The sequence below is a fragment of the Bombus vancouverensis genome, chromosome 10 (assembly GCF_051014615.1).
Source record: "Bombus vancouverensis nearcticus chromosome 10, iyBomVanc1_principal, whole genome shotgun sequence".
NCBI lineage: Eukaryota > Metazoa > Arthropoda > Insecta > Hymenoptera > Apidae > Bombus > Bombus vancouverensis.
Window position 1 is genome coordinate 1207927 of NC_134920.1, and position 17457 is coordinate 1225383.

The 17457-nt window shown below is 36.3% G+C and overlaps 1 protein-coding gene across 9 annotated transcripts in view; it reads left to right on the top strand.

The window, feature by feature from the left end:
• The window catches only part of LOC117159203 (very long chain fatty acid elongase AAEL008004), a 37586-nt gene extending 20285 nt beyond the window's left edge, over window positions 1–17301 (top strand). For 5 of the 9 annotated variants that reach the window (XM_033338819.2, XM_076622039.1, XM_076622036.1 and 2 more), the window contains 7 exons: window positions 6976–7125; window positions 9861–10051; window positions 10722–10802; window positions 11632–11715; window positions 12537–12593; window positions 12668–12773; window positions 12846–17301. In XM_033338819.2, the coding sequence (XP_033194710.1) occupies window positions 7068–7125; window positions 9861–10051; window positions 10722–10802; window positions 11632–11715; window positions 12537–12593; window positions 12668–12773; window positions 12846–13315 (1047 nt within the window). In that variant the 5' untranslated portion in view covers window positions 6976–7067 and the 3' untranslated portion in view covers window positions 13316–17301. Of the gene's footprint in view, window positions 1–6016; window positions 6153–6975; window positions 7126–9860; window positions 10052–10721; window positions 10803–11631; window positions 11716–12536; window positions 12594–12667; window positions 12774–12845 lie in introns of those variants that run through there. The other 4 variants (XM_076622040.1, XM_033338825.2, XM_033338823.2 and 1 more) reach the window with 4 other exon arrangements.
• Window positions 17302–17457: the final 156 nt, after the last annotated feature.

Here is a 17457-nt window from a genome sequence, read left to right on the forward strand (position 1 = left end):
ATCGGTTTCAAATTTGACCAATACAATCATAACAGTCGTGTCTCGTGTTAATGAAATTTCAAAATGTTTTATATGACACGTATAATTTATTCATATAAATTTTCTGTGGTTGCAAATACTCTATTGAACAATAAAACAATTATCTTATGTTCCTATCTTTTCTTTTATTCTGTTCCTTCGTTCGTTTACGATACGTTCCTCGTGACTTCTGTTCGATCTGTACGATGCTACACGGTTTGTAGCGAATGGTATGATACTACGACAAGATTAACAAGACAGAGCACCCCTACGTTCAATCTGCGCTGCTGTTTCCCGTTGCAAAACGTCGATACTCGAAATTATTATCCATGTTGATAGAATTCCGTTTGTCCTAAATATAGGCTTGTCACGAGACATACAAATTGACGCCTGACGCGGTCACTTTCACGTGACATGTTAGAAATAACTGTGAAATCTCGCGGTCCCGAATGAATTGTCCTGAAACCGACGTAAACGTAAATATGAAACAAGTTGGATCTTTCTCGCCGTTTTTATTTCTCCAAATCAGAGAATTGCAGAAATCTTCAATTTCATTGTTCCAGCAATCAACCGAGCTTCGATCGAAGTTGAGTCATGATGAACTGGAAAATATTGTTAAGACTATGATCACAGTGAATGCTTGTCCCGAAGAACTATCGTTCTGACGAATCAAACATCTGAAAACCGAAATGTGAACACTCATAAGAGTTTATACGCGTATTTGACTGCTCTAATGTATTCGTTAGGGTGCATTTAGACTAAACGAGCAAAAATATACGAGGAGATCAGGAGCATTCACTCGTACTCACTTGATGTAAACGGTTTTCAAACAATCTGTTCCTAAAGTGATTTACACCAAAAACCGAAAACCTACGTATATACCTATTCATAGAAAATAGACCATTAAAGTATATAGAATATTAAATAGTTATTTCCACCTCGCTCGGTCTCGTGATAACGATATCTGATGAAGAAATTATAATTATAAATGCATTCTTTGATCGCGAAACAGAAAAAGAATGTTTACGCGTTAATTCTACTAAAGTGAAGTAAGAACAAGCATTCACTCGCTTGATCTTAAATCTAAACGCACCTATAGAACGATATAGTTGGTTAAAAAAAGATATCTGCTATGGTAGCCTAAAACCTAAGACATAGTAACCGAAGAAAAACGAAACATCGACGAAATTTCGATCTTGCTCCAATCGGCATCGCGAATCGCGACGCGTATCGAGGATAGACATGCACGCGAAACCACTTTCACGATCGCTCTACCACGGATTGGATATGTTCCAGTACTGGTTCAGAGACCTCGAACTATTCCAAAGTTTGCCCTCTCGAATTAACGTTTCGCGAATTTTGACGATCCACGCGGTCGATTATGCGTTGACCGAATTTCACGCATCGCTGATACAAGCGTTAGAAACCGGTTAGACGGGGGTCCTATTAAACAAACTGAAACATCTGTCTTGCGTTTCATAGCCGTCACAGTGGTAGAATCTAATTTAATTGGAGCCAGACCTTTCTATTGCAACACACCTTGATCGCTCGTAAGATCGTTTGAAGCACGATAAATAATCCTTGTATATACTTGACTTAAAGAATCACAATATGTAATGTTTTCGTTTCGACCGCAAGCTTGATTAAAATTTCCGTCGAAAATTTATTTTCTATATACGTGGCACGCTCGATCTGCCGTTAAATTGTGTATTACTGCTGCGCGGTTAGTTCCATGTTATTAACTCGCGGTATTGTATAACGCCAATTACAGATTTCTTGCACAACGATGTTGTAATTTCGCGTATTTGCTAAGAACCATCTCTCGTTTTGTTAAACTCCCAATAAATGGCAGTATATTTAGATATATCGGGGGGGCAAATAGATTCGCTGGCTGCGGTTTCAATCAAATAAAAATGTAGCGTGCAATCATCATCGCACAATCTTTTACGAACTCCCCTACTATCGCAGCAATGAAATCTTACGTATTTCAAAAGCTTTTACATTCATTATTATCTTACACTATAAACAACACATTGAAAATTGATCGACTGATTGAGTCTCGGAATAAAGATTCAAATCATTCGTGATTCATGATAAGAGCTAGCTCACCAATGTATATTATATATAGACGTTAAATTATTAGTGGTTACACGTTTGATATTTAACGTTATCTGCTCTCGTCACGAAATAATAAAAAGTAGATTAATAAAGTTAGAAATCGTAAATCAATAATATGCGAAATAAATTAAATAAATTAATATTAATAAGCTTATAATTAATTTTATCTATTGTCTAAAATTGTTTGTATATATGTACGATTTATATCATTACTACCAATTGCTACAATTATTTACACATTTTTTACGTTTATTGGCCTTACCTTCTTTTTTCTTTTATATGACTACTATTCTACTTTTGTTATCGATAATAATATTACTAAACTTATGTTTATATATATTTACAACGTTTAAAATATCTAAAATATCATAAAATATCTAAAATAAAGTAGGCACTACATGATATTTAATGAGTAAAACAATCCTCTGTCTGAATTCCATTTCGTCAATTCTATTCACAAAGATATGAATTTTCACTTCCTCAAAGATATTGTTTACGATGTCACTCTCTTCATCGAAGATTTATCGAGGTAATATGAGTATTTCAGATGCGACATAAACAGTTTTGTCGCCGTACATTATCGCTTTCAATCCAACAAGCCTTTGTTGTACCAACCGACGCTAGGATTAAAGATTAAACGCTATACGCCAGCATAATCGCTTGACAGCTTCAGTTTCCGTCGAATACTGTGACTCACACGTACGTACAACCAATCGCAATGTATTCGCCACTTTAGCATCATAATCTTATACACAATATAATTACCGACAATTCGTATCATGAATTACTCGCTGGTACAAATATAGATTATGTCATTGTGCGATACGAACTATGATGTCATAATAAGCGTAAAACCTTCTACGAAACGGGTTTCTACGAATTATACTTCTTTTTTGGCAAACTATATTCGAACATCAAAGTTAGCTTGTCGCGAAATTATACATCGTCTAATTTCCTGTGAAATTTTTACGATAAAAATTATTTGAAATACCAAATATATATCAAAGATATCTCGACATGCACTATATACGTTAAAGATATTTCTTTGGTGTTTTATTGTTGTGTTTGATACATAAAACACGATTCTCGAAGAAGAAGACAAGTTATTTGTCGCCATGTTGGCTCTCATTCGAATTACAAATAGGTCGTATTTTACGTAACATTATGATATACGGTGAATCTCTAAGGTCTTCTGTCTTCTTCCTGTTCAATGATCGTAGCTATCATAGCTGCAGGTAACATTCTGACGAGCTATAGAACACAGAATTTAGAATCTCATTTCTGGCCGACAATAATCCACTTGAATAATTAAGATCCTCGTTATTGCTAACAGCGAGCTATTGTATCGATTTCATGTGGAACAATGTAGCATTCTATTGAACGCTTCTTCAAGTTTTTATATGGGTATCTTGCGTAACATGATAATGTAGTAAAGAAGTAGAGGTTGCAGGTATTACAAAAAGTTCAGAAGTCGGTAACAAGTGAAAAATAGGAAATAAAAGGTTGATAGAAGAGTTCTTACTGATGAAGAGTTCCAATTATTGAACGAAAATGAAATTAGGAAAGAGACATCGATTCTTCAAGTTGTATTCCAACGTCGGAAATGTCTTTGCAAGACTTATTACAAGAATCTTGTTCACACCTTGATGCTGCACATCGCGAAGTTCTTCTTTCAGAAATAAACGAAATTGTGTTCCTCTCGGTTTATTTGGCCGATGACGTCGCGTATACGTTTCAATTTCATAGGCCTCCCCACTTTTTACTTATCTACAGTTCCCAACCTTGACGCGACCTAACACCTTTCAGCAATTAACAGTCTAGTACGATGGGTCACGTATGATTGTGCAATTACTTCGTAATGGTGTCACAGTGTCTCAGTTCAGTTGTACAACGTGATTCCACGATACTGTCGAAAAGACTGACCTGTAAATATCATCTCGTAAGTCTTTTGATTCCTATCTACGATACCTCAATATGTATGGCAAATCGAAAGTTTGCGCGATTTATATTTCTGCAAAGCAAATCGCTCGTACCGTTCACCGTAGACGGATTGGATATCATACTTTTTAGACAAAGCTATTCTTTTCTCAAAAAAATAGAACCTTGTCCTAAGAAGTTACGAAAAAAAAAATTATCAAGTATACCTATCTCACAGCGTATGTAAATCGCGATCGAGTCACCGCGGTGCATTAATTTACAACAGTATGCGTCGTTTCTTGCGGTTGTTGCCAGTGAAACGAAACATTTAGCCGGCGTGGATATTGAGGTCAGTGGTTTGTTCATCCCATAGTTAACGACGATTCCAGTGTCGAGACACAGCTTCGAGCGCAGGCACGAGCGAACGATTCCTTGCGTAACGTACGCACAGAGACACTGTGTGCCACCGTGAGCTACCGAATCATCGAGTCCTCGTGTGCTATCGAGACCCACCAAGACTCATCGAGTCGCCGCTGGCCCGTTTTCTGCGCCCGGCCCATTATAATGTATACAGCTTTCGCAATATATTCGCGAAGTATTTCGCTTGCTCAGCGCGTTTTCGACTTTTCATTTTGCAAGCGAACGAGACGATCGAGCCACGCGATCGCGATCCATCGCGGAGCCGACGAATCATTGCCGACGCTCCATCCTACTTGGCACGAAAATCGATACCTTTATCGCTGGATCGGTACTCCTATCCCCTGTCATGTCTTAGAACTTACAATACGCTGATGCCTTTATCAAACGTTTTTTCAAATTTTTCAAATCAGATCACGTTATACAAATTTGGATGAGAAAAAAATGAGGATGTTTTTAGTCTAATAGACTGTACAAAGATGATCTGTGACACCTGGATCATCTTGCACAGTTGCATTAGATTATTAGTGACATTTTACAAGTAACAAGTTCGAAGTTATTTAGAAGTTGATTCTAATAAATGAGACGTTCTCAAAAGCCACGTTCGATTAAAAGTTACAGAAGAGTAATAACACGCAGTTGCTGTTCTTTAATTCTATCTTAGAATTTACTATTATTTATGTAACTTTCTTGCAATAAATAAATTTATGAATTTAAGAAGTTTAGACATTAAGGAGTAGTAACGCAATGAATATCTCTCATTCGACAAATACAAGTCATTTGATTATCCTATTCCACGGAAGAATTGTAATGCAACTGTAAAATAATGTTACTTAGCACTACAATCTACAATCTGTAATCTGTATGAATTTACTGATATTCTTAGTAAAGTATTGTGCAAGAGGGCTCTAATTTGCGTTGTGCAAAATCTTCGTCCAATGTTTGAACAGGAAACTCGAGTTAAATAGATTCGAACAAGAAACTTGGACAAATTAGAAGATGTTTGGTTCTAATAGACTCTGTACAGATATGATCAACGACATATGACGCGTTGTGCAAACTCCATAGTCAATATTTGTCAATTTTCTTGACATCCACGAAGACAAATCTTGATTTCTGGTTTTTTCCTTTGACTGAAGAGAGGGAGAGAGAGGGAGAAAAACAGGAGAAGAAAGGGTAGGACGTTAAAATAGTGGGTAGTCCCCGAGACTCCGCGTCCGTATACAAATCGGTGACCGGCTGGCCGATGATAAATGACGACATCCATTCAAGTCCGTTCTCGATTGGCCTTGACGAGAATTCTCTCGTCGACCGAGTTGTATTGAAAGCGAAATTCAACGGGTTACCAAACCGTCCACCAGCATAGAGAGCATGCTGGGTGGATGTAGATAAGTTGCTGGCCAGTTAGTTTACAGAGACATGATCAATCATCCTTGGCACCCACTGTATAAGCACAAGTAATTATCTTCTCGCGCGAAGGTCCTCTTCCGTATCTTCGAAATTCTTTGCGAGAAAATCGTTTCGAGGAATCAACGAACATCCTGTCACGTGTCACTTAACGCTTCTTCGTGATAATCATCTCATTTTCTTAGCAGAAGAAACTTCATTAATAGCTCCTTTCCTAACTGCAACGACTCAGTAATCTAACTGGATTCCAGTTGGAAGGATAACAGAAGTAACAGGTATTTCATACTTATGGATCATAGGTGTGGGGCAAGTTGATAACTATCACCGATTTTGGCTACGATCACGAGTGAAATTTGACTGATCGTTATTGGAAACGACGAAACTATAGTGGACATAGTGGTTCAAGGCCGTGACAATTCATGGTCGGCCCATGAGTTGCGCGAGACTATTCAATCGTGTAATCCATAAGAAAAATTATGTGGCCACTTTCGTAAGCGAATGTACGCGGTGAATTTCGGATCATGAGCCGATCTTGGTGGTGCGCACATACGCACATGCGAAATCGCTTCTAACTCAATGTCGATGCCGAAAATCATGACACAAATTGACAACATTTTATGTAATCAGCTGGTCAATCTCTACATCGACGTTAAGTAATACGCCCTCATTCACGCATGGAACAACAGAACTTAGTTGGAAACCGACTATTCGCGAGCCAGCTGAATTTACGCGTTTCCATGCTATCCGGTTTTAAATTATTCTCACAGTTTTCCCTCCTTTTTCTTTCTTGTTCTATATTTAATGCTAAGCTAAATCTTATCGTACGTTTAACTCTACATAAATATTTTTAAAACGTTCAAGTATAGTTCTATGACGTAGAGAAAGATCTTTTATAAAAAAATAATAGAGGTTGCTTCCACACGCGTTTATCGAAGAGTGAAATGCACTTTCTGTACGCTTTTATGGGAATTTTTATGGCCCAAACAAGGAGCCCGCTTTGTTTTCCACAGCGTCCTTCATGTTGTCTCAATTCACTTTCGAAATCGACCTTCATTCTTGGACCGCGACGATGATTCTTTCATGCTTTGATCGTTTCAGGAACTCGTGGATCTGGTCGTGAAAATCTACGCCCTTGATTCTGACCTCAGGAAGATATCTTGCTAAGGTTCTCTTGGCAAAAAGCAAGAAAAATGTCGATTGTAATGCAGTACGTAGACCGGCTACACGAGATACTCGACAAAAATGCAGGTAAGCCTCTAATGAGATCGTACACGTACATTACAAACGCGTAACATGGCCAGATGTAGATCTTACGATATCTTGAAGTTTTTCACCTTCCAAACATTGTGAACAAACCTTAAACATTGAGAAACATCTCAGCGACGATCACCAACTGGTGACTGGAAGCGATTTTATTAAGCAAGAACAGGAATGGCTGAACCCTCTCTCTCTCCATTCAATTCTCGTTTTTCTGCTTTCATTTCGCTTTTCACCTTGGTCTAGACGGAATATCTGCAGTTGATCGGAATTCATGGCCAGTGTCCCCTGTGGATAATATGGAAATTGGATTATTCTTAATAAAAATGATACGATTGTGCTGGGTAAAATGATTAGATTCTATTTGAACAAAGTTGGAAAAAATCGATGATTCTTCCATCCTTATTTCTTTTTAACCAGCACGTATGTTTAAGAGTATGCTTGTTATGGTTCATAAATGTTTTGCAATAGCAACAAAGTATTACATAAAAACGATGACGATAAGAAAAATAATGAGAATAATGTCAATAATAATTAAAGAGACGCAAAATTTACGATGGAAAATAAAATAGTCATGTATAACGCATGTTTAGTTATGAAATGAAACATTAATATAAGAAATAACGCATAAAGAATACAAATTATAACTCCATTCGGGAATAGTTGCTTGTAACAACTCATGTAAGAAATATGCAAATAATATACATAATCAAATATAAGTAGAGTTCTACGTTCAAAAAGATAACATCAGAAAAATATCAATATATGTACATTATTGTATATAAATAAGCAAACAAGAGTTCAAGTAAATGAATAAAACATATATGTCTTCTTCGACGTAAGCACATTGTACAGGGGTAACATTGTCTTAATGCGAAGATGAGCAAAGATTACAACTGTTCCACAAGAACTAAACTTTTAAAAGAATCTTTTAAACTTTTCAAAAGAATTCAAAAACATAAATCAGACTTTATCCATCATAGTCGGCAATGCGGGTATATCCTGAATAGAAACTTCTCTGAAATTACGCAAGCATGAACACAAATAAATAAAAATTAAAGCAATAAAAGTTACAGATGACTATTCCTCAAATAACATCAATAGCAAACTATTACAAAATAAAAAATCTATTGTGGAATATATAGCGAAATTCCAAATATCTTTTCTCACTATCTTAAACCCCGATTTCTTTCATAATGCTACCAACTTTCGCCATTTCCTAGCTACAGTTATACATTTCTAGACTTCGTTCTTTACTTCATAAATTTTAAAGTTTTAGCTAGGTATCTGGAGCTTTTATCTGCCATCACTAACATTTCAACGAACCAGAACTTATATTTTTATTCGCATAATATCGACTCGTATCAGTATAAAAATTAGTTTCATAAATATTCGTTTACCCAGTGGAAGAAGATTCTATAGAAACCTAACATGCTAATATTGCAAAGGATCGGTGATAGGGAATTCCAGAATTCCACATATCATTTCTCCCCATGTATCTTTAACTTCGCAACGCTTTCTCAAAAGCAGAGGAGAAACCTTCTGCGTGTATCACTTATAACTTTTATCCATTATTATCGTATATTAAAGAATGCTTGAAAATACTCGTCTCTTTATCTTTTCCTTTATAAAAACTTTTCCTCGAGAAAACGATAAAGAAACAGAAATTTAGAAGTTTCATGATTGAACGACTTGATCCATGTTTTCTAGCACGACTAAGGAAGCACGGAATCGGAGATTTCGACGAGTGCTTGTGCAGGAAGGAAGGATAGAATATCATTATTCATTTATTTATTTATTTATTTATTTAGTTAGTTAGTTATTTAGTTAGTTAGTTAGTTAGTTAGTTAGTTAGTTAGTTAGTTATTTATTTATTTATTAGGGTTAAGCCCGTTAGAATACATGTGTTTATAACAACAGGTAGTTACCGGATACAGAAACTTACAAAAAAGGGGAAAAAAATAAAAATCTCGCATAATATGTGCTGATGAAAAAGTACGGTTAAGCAATAAATTTAAGATCAAAATAACGCCTCATAAATCAGTCGCTTATATGACACATCACTGGTAGAAAAGAAATTATGTGATCCAAAAAAACTATTAGCTAAAGAGCAAATACGATTAAGCAAACGTTATTCCTCGTGATACAGCGGTAACCTGCATCAAAAATGAATTATTCATTTCACATGGCTGAGAGATACAGCCATCAGTCTCGAGGAGAATTTTTAACTTCTTCAGTAAACACGCAAATAAGAGACCGTATTCTCAGATTCGCCGAATAACTTTCAATAGTAGAAATTCCCGTAGCAAAGAAAATATCACGATCGAAGCGACTTATCACGTTTTAAGGTAGAATACTGAAAGAGCACCATAAAACCGCATCAAGGTCAGTCAGCTATTAAAACCAGCAGGAGACCAGTTAATTAAACACATTTTACAACTGGTTTTAACGCGTATAATAACGTATAGTATAATAATGCGATAGTTGACTGAACTTTTGAAGGACGAGAAAAGTATAGGAGGATATCGCGTGAAGACACCTCAAGGTCGAGACCGATACACCAATGCTACGCCAAGGCAGCTGGCCATGCAACATCAACTACGGTCGACCGAAGACTGATTTGTCCTAGAAGTTTTCTCTATGTTGATTAAATTTTTGAAGTTATTGATGTATACCAATCGATCAAGCATTGATAGAATGTTATACCTGTAATTTATTTTTTTCAGATCAGAGAACAACGGACTGGTTCATGATGAGTTCACCGTTCCCCACTCTGTTTATCTGCCTGAGCTATGTATACGGAGTCAAAGTTTTGGGTCCAAAACTAATGGAGAATAGGAAGCCCTTTCAGTTGAAGAACGCCTTGATAATTTATAATCTATTCCAAATGGTGTTCTCAGCGTGGCTCTTCTACGAGGTAACATTTCTACTTCAACTGAATGTCCCTCGTTGCACTTGTTCCTCTTCCCTCCTTTTTATATCTTGTTGTATCAAATAACGTGTCGTCTGAAGAATTTTTGTTGCCCGTTATAATGTGTTGCCCGATTCAAAAATATATTCGTTGCATGAACAAGTCTGCGATGGTACACATTTGGCTTATGGTACATAAGCACGCACAATCAGTCTCTCCTGTATCAGAATGTGCCACAGGGAACCAAGAATTACACACTAGCATCGTACGATGAATGATTTCTGCGAAAACATCGAACGTCCGGTTAATTCATCGAGTTCGAGATTGTGTGTGACCGATATCAATGGCACTACTTAATTAATATTTACGAAACGATTGACTATATAAACTCTTACGTGATATCTTTTTCAATGCAAGATGCAGAAAGGTTGCTCGCTTCAGTATACAAAATTAAACGATTCGTTGTTGTTAGACAAATTAATATCGCTTGGACAATACTTTGAAAGGCTGGCAAAACTTTAGTTAACACTTTCAGCGGTTACAAATAACCGAGTCGTAATCGTGCTGCATTTTAAAGTTCGCGGAAGAACGCATTTCGGACTCGATCGATTAAGCCTTCGATTAATGCAGAGGAAAGCACAAGATAAAACATTAATTTTCAAACAAAAAAAAACAGAGTCTGATGGGCGGATGGTGGGACCAATATAGTTTCCGTTGCCAGCCTGTGGACTATAGCAACAATCCAACCGCGGTGAGGGTAAGTCTTGTCATACGTAATTTTCTCTGCAGATGGATCATCGACCGCCATTCCAACGAGACGGACCTCCACCAACGATCTTGTTCAACGATTTTTATATGCGTATACGTACGAGTATATATGAAAGAAAGATATCGTTGATCTGCTGCTCCATATTCCTCTATATCCTCAAATTTAATTTCATTAATTGTGACTATGACAACGTATACGCATATTTTTGACGATAGAACGTTTCATGTTTTCAAGGGCCTTGGATTGTAGAAATTGTGGAATTGTGCTATGATGCGAATTATCTTATGCTTCGTAGGCAGTCGACCAGGGAACGAAACCATATATGAAAGAGGAGTAAACTATACTATAGCGCTTGTGGCTTGTGTATTTTGCGTTTCTACATTTGCTTGTTTCTGTTGTTATCGTGTAATCTGTACTAATTACATCTTGGAATACCTGCATGCCAATCCAAGTCCGAATTAACTTTTATTCCGTTAAATCCATTGATATCAAGAAAAAATCAAATGACAAACTGATTAACGATTCATAAACTTCCTGTAACTTTTACGTAAATTCTCCTGAATCCGAGGAAAATTTGGAGAAAAAATGATGAATATAGAAATAGGTAAGAACTGAAATTGTAGGGGAATGATGAACGTCGACGAAGGCGCGTTCTTGTTTAGCCTTAATTAACACTGTCGCGTCCCAGCCATTACCATGATTAATTTTTCTCTGAGAATATGCACACGAACGCCCCTTTCTTTTCTATGCCTTTCTCTTTCGTTTATTTATTCTTTTCATTGATCGGAGAATGGCCTCTGGGCGGTTGTGGTTGCAGATAGGAATGTCCGGATGGCTGACTGGCGACTATTCTCTAAGGTGCCAACCCGTAGACTACAGTGATCGACCCCAAGTACTAAGGGTGGGTGATATTCCCCATTAACACGCAAATGCATTACACTATGTCAAATACAACTTCTGCACAATCTATTAGTTACACGATAAAACTATAAATTCTATATTGAGACATATAACAATGTTGGCAAAGTTTTTGTTGAAATTGAAAAATTCAAAAATCTAAAAGTTCGAAGATTTCGAAATTTAAAAACATAATTCAAAATTTCTTTAAACTATGCAATTTAAATGTGAAACTTGTATTTCGAGTACAGTTACATGTTTTAACATTGTTTTCTTCAGCAATATTCCAAGCGATTGATTGGATACAATTAAAAATTCTCATATTTTCTTTTCTCATAGTCTCTTCTGTCAATATTACCCAACTCTGTACTCATAACATCATTTTTCCTGCCTACATGCCACTAAATTTTCCGTAGTACTTGAGAATATTGTAGTTAATTTAGCAAGCTAACACACTTCGAAACAACCGCTTCATGCAATTAATGCCACTTAACAGACTACGAGTAGAAAACAAAAATTTGAAATAGACACCATTCACACGACGATATTACTTACTGGTTACCACCTAATAACTATCACAAATGGATACACAGAAAGATGCGCAATAAAATGTTACGACTGTTCATCAAAGCAACTCTATCAAAGGCAAATCTTTCGAGCATCTGCAATTCTTGTTCTTTTATTTATTCTATAATTTTTCATCATTAGAGTATATAATTTATTAGCGATAACGCTGTATCTCCAAGGATTTGCTCCTATTACCACGTTCATCGTATTACGAACAACGTTAAAGGGATTATCTAATCGATATTTTCCAAAGCGCAGATGGTGCACGCTTGTTGGTGGTATTACTTCTCCAAATTTACGGAATTCATGGACACGGTAAGTAACTGGAAGTAAATTACATTGGAAGTTTTTGATAATCTCGGTCGTTTTACTGTCCCCTATTTTTGTAGATCTTCTTCGTACTGAGGAAGAAGAACGATCACGTGTCGACATTGCACGTTATTCACCATGGTTGCATGCCAATGTCAGTGTGGTTTGGCGTTAAATTTACACCTGGTAAGGCAATTCACTTCACTGTCGTCAATATTTGCAAAAGTATCTTTTAACATATATCGTCTTTCCTTCCAGGCGGTCATTCTACTTTCTTCGGACTCTTGAACACGTTCGTTCACATCGTAATGTATACATACTACTTGTTAGCTGCGATGGGTCCGAGATTGCAACCGTATCTCTGGTGGAAGAAATACTTGACCGTCTTCCAAATGATTCAGTTCATCGCGGTTATGATCCACGCGTTCCAACTGCTCTTCATCGACTGCAATTACCCAAAGGCGTTCGTTTGGTGGATCGGTCTGCACGCGACTATGTTCTTCTTCCTATTCAACGAATTCTACCAGCAAAGTTACCAACAGAGGAGGAAGCCAGTCGCAAACGGCATGAAAAAGGATCATCAGCAGAACCATCAAGCCAATGGCGTGACGAGCGGTACAAACAGTAATTCGTCGGGAAGAAGGGATGCGGCCGATTATTACGTGAAAGGCGACAGCCTAGCCGCGTCAGAGCTCAATCTTAGGAAATCATACACGACGACCGAGTGACCCGATCGCGTTACGTCGTAGCCGTCATCAATTCATCTCGTCTTTTTCCATCGATTCCTCGAGTCGCATCCGGGCTTCGCTCTATCACCCTTCCAGTCCAATGATCCTTCGAGACCAATGGAGAAAACATTGAGTACAAAATTACTCTGTATTGCGACTGCGTTGTAGCGTATATTTGTGAAAGGGGATGGAAGGTGAGAGGAAAAGAGTGTGATACGAAGCAACGTACAAAGGTACTCCCGGATGTGTTGCGACTCAATGTCACGGATCCCTGACCTCGTGACTCAGGTATTCGTGATCCTTCTTCGGTTCGCTGTACGTACACCTGCCACGACTGACAAGGTAACTCGTCTTTGAATCCACCCCCCCCCCCACCCTCTGCAAAGGAGTATACGCGGGAAGCAAACAAACGAAGAAGCCGCACTGCCGTTCATGTAATCGTATCTCACGTAGAAAACTAATTGCATCGATGTCTCAATGAGATCGCGGATATAAAAATATGTAGAAAAAGTTAAGTTAAAAAGTTACAAAAAAGTAATTTTCATCGCCATCGCATTACCAATCATGGTAATTTATAGCGGTATTACGATACGCAACGGTAATTGTAGAATAATTGTTTTTATTGACCATAGTGAAATTGCAGCGTTTTCGCAGCACGCCCTCGAACCACTAGGTAAAAATGGCCTCTCACCACTTTAAATCGGCTGAAATAACCCGATTTGATTTTCCCACCCTTTCGTGAAAATGAACATTGTTAAACATCATTTTTTGATTTACATACTTTTCAAATACGTCCGGACGATAGCTACTTGCGAAATGTTTTTACTGTCATCGGTTTGCGCGAGGTTCTAAGATTATATAAAAACAAGAAATTATATAAGAGAGTTAACGGTGAGTCTTGGATTAAATTACGTAACAATGCCACCGACCGTTGTTTTATTACATAATTCGGGAAGATCTCTTTTGCATTTTACTAGGATCCCGCGGGTGTGAGAAAATTTATACTTCATTATTCCAGAATTTGTGATCTTAATTAGGCCGATCTATAGTGCACAATCTACGCACTTTCATACCAATTTTACAATTACATAAACGGTACGAAACCTGGGCTTAAATTCATATCCGTATGCAAGGTGAGTCAACTAACGTTAGCCAAAAATTTCTCTGTTAATTTCAATGATACGAAAAAATGATTAAGGAAGAAAATATATCGATATATAACGAAGAAACATATATCGAAAATATATCATGACGCAAAAAATTTCTTTCTCAAGATCATAACCCAATATTTTTTATGTAAAACGTTTTCTCCTATTAATAAAACTAAAAGAAAAATTTTTCGCTTGTGACGTTAAATGACTCATTCTATAAAGGATTGAATATCAATAATAGCAAATTTCCTAATGATACTGATTTTAAACATATTTTAAATATTTCTAATTCCGTGAATATTTTCTTTTCACAACTCAGGCATATCCGTTATAAATCGATATATAAAAATTACTTTCAGTCGAACATGAATCATCGATACCGGCGTATACATATATTCGATTTCGAGAGATACTTCATCTACGTGGCAGCCGTAGGTACAGTGTAACATATTCAGCATTGTACATAAAATACATCATCTATTCAATATGTTCGACTCAAAAGCCATTCAGCTGAAATTAAAAGGAGAAAACGGAAAAAAATGTAAGGTAAAGGAAATATGTGCGAAGCAATAAATCAAGACAGTGTACAAAACTAATCATTTAAGCTATAAGAATGACTACTAATCAATGATGAGAATGATTTAATGATTTAATCGACAATGAATAACCGATTTTGTATATTTAAGATTTTTCACTGATTGGCTTTTATGCCGATTATATTATAGGCATCGCGAAGTCGCGCAAAGCTAAGGAAACTCACGTTTTCAATTACCGAACATTGAATCCTTGAAGGGACAAGAGAGCAACGTCATCCGTGCCTTGCGAGCAAACTGATGTGCCTTAATATCTGGAATGTTCTGATAATTACGCGCAATGGTCATTCAAAGCTCAATATAAACAGCGAGGTGATCTATCGGCGAAAATTCATTAACGAAAAGCAAGAGATCGCGTTTCATTTTGTAACACGATCACTGGCGTTAAAGCTGTGATTACCAAAATATTTCGTCGTGTCACTTGTGATCTAGACATTAAGGTTTCAACTCAGAACGCGTCTTCAAACGAGCCGAATTAATCAAGGGGTTTTTTATCGTTTTTTTTGTACGTATATCATGAAATTATATAGGGTTAAATTGTTGATCAAATTTTCCAACATCACAGTTGTTGAAATTATTGTTAGAACTAAGAATATCTAGAAACGTTTATATTTTCTAGCGCAAACATCAAGTTCCCGAATTCCGCACAAATTTATTCTATTTTTCTAAGCGAATGCTTGTAATCCAACAGATCTGTGACGAAGATCATTCGTGTATCCCATAAACCAATGTTTTCTAACTATGAAATTTTGTGTGCCTCGCGTACTTGCACGATGCAACATTCTTATCGATACTTGCTCACACTTTCTAAAAGAGAATCACAAATGTTTGTATGCCTGAGAAATTCTTTGTACATCTATCCATAAAATTACAGCAACTAAGATACGATTCCCGAATTTGTACCACAGATATAATCAGATAGTACGATGATACGATTGGTTTGCACAAAATGTCCACTTTGTGTTTCGTTCGCTTTGCACATTTCGTACACTCTGTACATAGATAGGATAGTTTTGTACCGTCGTAAGGAAAGGAAACAAAACTATTGAATAACACTTATTGTGCCACGCGAGAAAGGTCGAAAGTTAAAGAAAACGGCGAAGGAAAAGAAAAGTAAAAGCAGGTAACATAAATTAACGCGCGCATAATGATAATTTATATACGAATCTATATCTAGATATTACGAATAAAAAGTTGTTAAAAAAAACGTATGAAAAAGAATCTTCACCGAGACTAATGATTACTTTGTAATCGCGGCTATGTACATAATACTTGTAGAACAGTTAGAGAAAAATAACGAACATGTCTCACGTTTCATATTTTTTAAAGAAAAATTGTTCTTTTTTGCAAAGATTTTCTTTTGTACAAAAAGACAATGTACAAAAATACAAAGATACCAATTAATTCTCATTAGTGAAAACTTTCAAACTTTATTACAAATGTTCTGCTAATGCGATAAAAAAAAATCACGAAAACCTATACTATACCAAAATTTTCTGAACAAAAATCTCGAGAATAATATTCGAGTACCCCTTTTATCAGACACATTCTAATTTGGCAAGAAAACTTATCAATTCAAATTTATCACTTGCTCACGTAATTAATTTTTCTAGGGATAATAAAGAAAATTGTTTATTATTTATTTACGACCTCAATTTCAAATTGAAAAGTTGACGACAGAGAGAATACAATGTACGTAAGTAGATCCAAACGATTAATCAGACATTAAATGTGGAATTAAACGCAAAAACGATGAATACAACATATTTAAAACTCGAGTCTATGCATCGAATTGTACATAAATGAAAGTAATCATTCTATATATACAACGTGAACTTAATTATGTACCCTTGTTTCTTATGCACAGATAAGAAGAAACTATAGTAATCTAATTAAATAGCTGATATAGTCCTCTAGATCAGTGATGCATGAAGGAACTGAATAAAAGAATTGATACATTTATTATGATATTGACAAGATTAAAAGTTCTTGAAACACAAATTGATTGAAGCATATACAGTATACAGTACATTGTGTGAACTACCGCATGATAGAAAAGAACAATTCTTTTTCAACGTGCATTTGCATGGATTAATACCTACAAGTATGTGACGCATTCATAATTTTCTGTCTCTTAGACAATAGTTCTCAATCTATATGTTACGATATTTAAATGATTGTTACGCGGGCTATTTGGGAACAATAATATAATAAATAAAAACATAACTTACAGCATCAATAACAGTTACCTCATATTTGCGCATAAACAAAATTAACAATAATTAAAACGTATCGATGAAAAGATAAAATCTTATTCTTCGTAAACGAAAGATTGAGAACCATCAACGCCATAGTAACATAGTAGCTTGAACTGTCGCGAATCATCTACCGCGACCGC